The sequence below is a fragment of the Penaeus chinensis genome, chromosome 27, assembly GCF_019202785.1.
Source record: "Penaeus chinensis breed Huanghai No. 1 chromosome 27, ASM1920278v2, whole genome shotgun sequence".
In the NCBI taxonomy this organism is placed as follows: domain Eukaryota; kingdom Metazoa; phylum Arthropoda; class Malacostraca; order Decapoda; family Penaeidae; genus Penaeus; species Penaeus chinensis.
Genome location: NC_061845.1, coordinates 10530344 through 10535343, shown reverse-complemented (window position 1 = coordinate 10535343; position 5000 = coordinate 10530344). Strand labels below are relative to the sequence as shown.

Here is a 5000-nt window from a genome sequence, read left to right as displayed (position 1 = left end):
GGGAGTAGGGTAAATTTGATGAACATGGAATAAGGAAGTAAAGAAAGAGAAGAGAAGATCGGGTCTCGAAGGATATAGTAAAAGTTCAAGGAAGTATATAGCCCAAAATAAGAGGTTAATGGAGGGGGAAGGAAGGCAGGGAAGAAGGAAGGAAGGAAGGAAGGAAGGAAGGAAGGAAGGAAGGAAGGAAGGAAGGAAGGTAGGAAGGAAGGGAAGAGAAATAGAGATAAAGGTAGATAGAGGTAAGATAAAGGGGCTGAAAGTGCAAAGTAAAATAGCTAGAGGTTTAAAGGAAAGGGATAAAAGAAATAGATGAAGGAGAGGATGAGAAAGAGAAAGAAGAAACATGAGAATGGCACCAGAAGCAGATGAGAAAATGGAGATGGAAAGGATAACCAGAAAAGGCGAAGACGAGAAGGGAAAACAGACCAACAAATGCAAGAAAAACGAAGAATAAGAAAAATAGAGTAACACGATTAGAAAAGAAGAGAGAGAGAGAGAGAGAGAGAGAGAGAGAGAGAGAGAGAGAGAGAGAGAGAGAGAGAGAGAGAGAGAGAGAGAGACTTAACGAGAAAAATAACAGTTCAACATAATCCTAATAAATGTCCATTAATCCCTTTTCCTGAAATATTATCTAAAAAATAAACAAAAAAACTTGATTCACTCTAATTACTCCCAAGACCCAATCGCTAATGACTGATAATTTCACTCAACTTGATTAGGAGGAGCATTCATTAGTGATTAGAGCCAAATAGCCTACCGCTAATTAGGGTCAATTCTAATATCAAAGGAAAGTGATGAAATGTGAGAGGATGAGATAAATAGATAAAGAGAGAGAGAGAGAGAGAGAAAGGTGAGGGTAAAATGGGTAATTATGATGAATAATTGACTAATGAGAGACTAAGTAATCTAGTTAATTACACGATCCTTTTCTATCAATTTGTAGCTGGAATTAATTTCTAAAAGTGATTTTTTTCTCAGTAATTATGCAATAAAGATGGAAAAGAACGCTTATTATAAAACTATTTAGCTAAATTGGAGACGAAAAGCGAAGTTGCAAAGAAGGTGAAGTGATTGCAAAGGGACGATGGAGAGCAGAATGCAACATTTGCAACACCCTGAAGCAGTACCGTAAATATATAATTTATATGATCTTTTTAGACGTAAAAAAAACGTTTAAGATAATATCAAGGAGTTATATAAAAACATGTAATCAGGTGAACAGGTTATTACTATCATTAGCATCATTAACATTTATCGTTCTTATCAGCTGTCTCTGATCTTCTATCTGTTATGATCAGACTGTCTATCGTTGTTTCTATCTCATCTTTGCCCTAAGTATAATTCCATCCTCTTTGTCACCCGATATTATATCTCAGTTAGCTCAGATTTAAACATTTGATTTTTCTCAAGTGTATTTTGGCAAACGACCATGGATAGCATTATCTCTCTCTAGCTACCTCTTATCTGAATTTTGCGATTATTCTAATTAGCTTTGCGTGGATGGCGCTAATTATCATAACATTTGTGACTTTTTTTGTATGCAGTATATAAGCGAATCATGTTATCATCGCTAAAATCTCTTGATAATTACCCGCTAAAGCGAGATATATCTAAAATATTTTCTTGTCCCCAACACAAAGGGGAGGGGATAATACAGTCGAAAATCCTATCATTTCTTGGTAGTCAAGTGGATCTTATTGACATCCCGTGTTTACCGCCAGGCGCCACCGCTGCCATATTGCTCGCTCTTGCCACACGAGGATCCGCTGAATACGCTAAATCGAGGTTCGTGTCGAGCGGGCATTAAGCGCTCTCTTGCTAATTATTGAGGACGGGGAAAATTTTTGTCCATCGGAAAGGTAGTATTTACCTGCCTCCATAATGAGCGGTGATGAAGGCTCAGGACAGTTGAGATGAAGTTATTAGCGAATTAATGAGGATATCAAAGGGGGAGAAGAGAGTCCTTTTGATGTCTTACATACATGGGTTCAAGTATAGTGTTCTTACGCGTTTAACATTCTGGCAACACTGTTATCATTGTCTCCCTCCCCTTACCCCCTTTCTCTTTCTGCCTCTCTTTCTCTCTCTGTGTCTCAATTTCTCTCGATAATTGAAGGAAGGGTAAGTCACCCAAGACATAAAAGAATTATGGTCACGCTTTGGGGGTAATAGACAGGAAGGCGAACTGCAACTAGAGTGTATCCAAAAAAAAAGGTTGAGTGCGTCTGAAAGGGATTCACGCGAAGGTCGAATTAAAAGAGAAAATAGAGGGATAAGATATATATAGAAGATAAAAAAAAAAAAAAAACGGTAAAAAAGGAAAATAGAAGAAAATACAAAGCAGCGAAACAAAAGCAACCTAAACGAAAATAAACCCCACAGAAAATGGATCCCAAGGAACCATAGAAAACAACAATGTGGCCATGTCTAAATTGGATCCAAATAAAGACGAAGGCTTCCCGAGCACTATAAAGGTGAAACTTATTTCTGTCACGAATGCCTGAACACAAATTGCCCGTTACTCTGTGGTGATTCGTGACCTTATTACTCGGTGGATGCGGTGAGATCCAGGAATATTGATGGACAAGGTAATCGGAGAGGAACGGAAGGAAGGGGAAAGATAAGTAGAAGAATAGGTATATAAAGGAAAATATGTAGACAGATGAATATATATATATGTATATATATATTCATATATATACATATATATGTATATATACATATAAAAAGAGAGAGAAATAAAGAGAGACAGAAAGGGAGAGAGAGAGTGAGAGAGAGAGAGAGAGAGAGAGAGAGAGAGAGAGAGAGAGAGAGAGAGAGAGAGAGAGAGAGAGAGAGAGAGAGAGAGAGAAATGGAAAGAGATAGAGAGACTAGGAGATAGAAAGATACAAACAATATCAGAAAGAGAGAAAAAAAAGAGAAGAAAATGTAAGAAAAAATAAAAAGAAAGAGAAAAACAGAGAAAAGGAGAAAGACACCGCAAAGAAGACCACTCAAGAACATACATACCCCCCCCTTTAACCTCCCCCCCCCTCCCCCTCCCACCCCACCCGACCCCGTTCCTTTCAAGATGCAGATTACGCTTAGAATTCTCACCCCCGCTGACTCTAATAGGCGACATTTTAAGTCAAAATCATAGCTATAAACCGCTCTTCTAACTTGATATAAAGCTGTTATATAATATCTTCGAGATTAAATCGTTTGCTTGTGACGTGTAATAGTGCGGAACAGAATTAGGTTAAAAAATACAAAAAAGAAAAAAAAAAAATATAGAGATACACAAAAAAATGGAGTGTGAGAGAAAGAGATAAAATAAATATATACATATATATAAAACATTAAGAATCTCAAAAGCACCTTTAGACTTTAATTGTGCGGGGACGAGTGGTAGTAAGGTTGTCAGGTTAGGACTAGACAACCACTTATCAACGCCAATAATAAGAATTAGCAGTCAATTACATCGAAGATACGACATGACCGAGTAAAAAAGAAAGGAAAAAGAAAAAAAAAGAAAGAAAGAAAGAAAGAAAAAAAGAAGGAAAAAATCAACCTTCTATACCCCCCCCTTCCCCCCGCGTGTCATTTGCATCAGGGGGAAGGGGAGGAGGGGGAAGGGGTTTATTCGTTACTTTTCTTTCTTTTTCTCTTGTTCTATTTCTCTTTCTTTTTCTTTAGTCTAAATGTTGATTTTGAGGCTGAGGAGGGGATGGGGGAGAAAAGGGGATAGAGAAGAAGCGGAAGAGGGAGGGGAGGAAGGAGGGACGAAGAGGATGATAGGAATAAGGTGGAAGGAGGAGGGAAAAGTGGATGGAAAACGGAGAAAAGAAGGAGGAAGAGAGTATAAAGAATGCGTTCAAAGATTAGAGGGAAAATAAGGGATAAAGGAGACCCAGAAACAGAATGGAATAAAATAGACCCAAAGAAAAAAAGAAACGAAAGAAAAGAAGGAAAAGGGAACAAGGAGAGAAAATCAACAGAACGGCGAGGAGAAGGAGGGAGGGGCAGATGAAGGGAGGAAAGTGGGGGGAGGGGGGTTAAGAGAAGCTAAAAGAAGGAGGGAGGGGAGGAAGGGAGGAAGAAGGGAGAAGCTAGGAAAAGGGAGGAGAGAGAGAGAGAGTAAGAGGGAGGAGAGGGGGGGAGGAGAGGACCAGAGCACAAAGCCAGTTAGAGTCTAAATATTATATACAGAAAGAACCCGCCGTATAATTATCGAGACATCCGCACTTTATGAAGTCTTAAGATGCCCCGCCATGCTTTCAATCCAAGGAGCTGGATAGCGGGTTACAAGCTAAGTATAATCGCAGGTCTAAGGACATGGCACGGGAAGCTAGTAATTACAGAACTGGCGTGATGGCTTTATAAGGGGATTAAACTGTATGATCACACTGTAAATGTTTACAGTGTTCTGCCGACGGTCTTGCTCGGCGATAAGAGGGGAAGGATGTAGATAACACAGATAAAGAGGTAGATAGATAGAAATAGATGAAGGTCTGAGCCTGAGTTTATATGTATATGCACACTCGGACGCACCTGTATTTACATATGCAAAATAGGTGTGTGTGTTCAGAGGCTGAAAGAGAGAGAGAGAGAGAGAGAGAGAGAGAGAGAGAGAGAGAGAGAGAGAGAGAGAGAGAGAGAGAGAGAGAGAGAGAGAGAGAGAGAGGAGATAGAAGTTACTTAAAAGTTTGAAACTTAAAATAAAGAGAGAGAGAAAAAAAAAAAAAAAAACAGAAAGCGAATAAGAAGTTAAATAAGATCGATCTAACCCAAACCTCCCCGACTCCAAGTATTCAAGGAGAAGAGGGAAGGTAGATGGATAGACAGAAAGATAGATAAATAGATAGATAGACAGATAGACAGACATATAGATAGATAAACAAACAGACACTTAGATAGGCAGATAAACAGATAGATAGATAAAGAGAGTGAGAAAAACCATAAAAATCCAGACTCACGTGTAGGATCCGGTGGCGGGGGCCTCGTATCCTGTGGAGCC

General features: G+C 39.1%; 1 protein-coding gene across 1 annotated transcript in view; it reads right to left on the bottom strand.

Annotated features, from left to right (window-relative positions):
* LOC125039722 overlaps nt 1-5000 on the bottom strand; it is an 8896-nt gene that overhangs the window by 2006 nt on the left and 1890 nt on the right. The window contains exon 2 of the mRNA XM_047633950.1: nt 4960-5000. This exon is cut by the window's right edge and continues 209 nt beyond it. Coding sequence (XP_047489906.1) covers nt 4960-5000 — 41 coding nt within the window. The remainder of the gene's footprint in view (nt 1-4959) is intronic.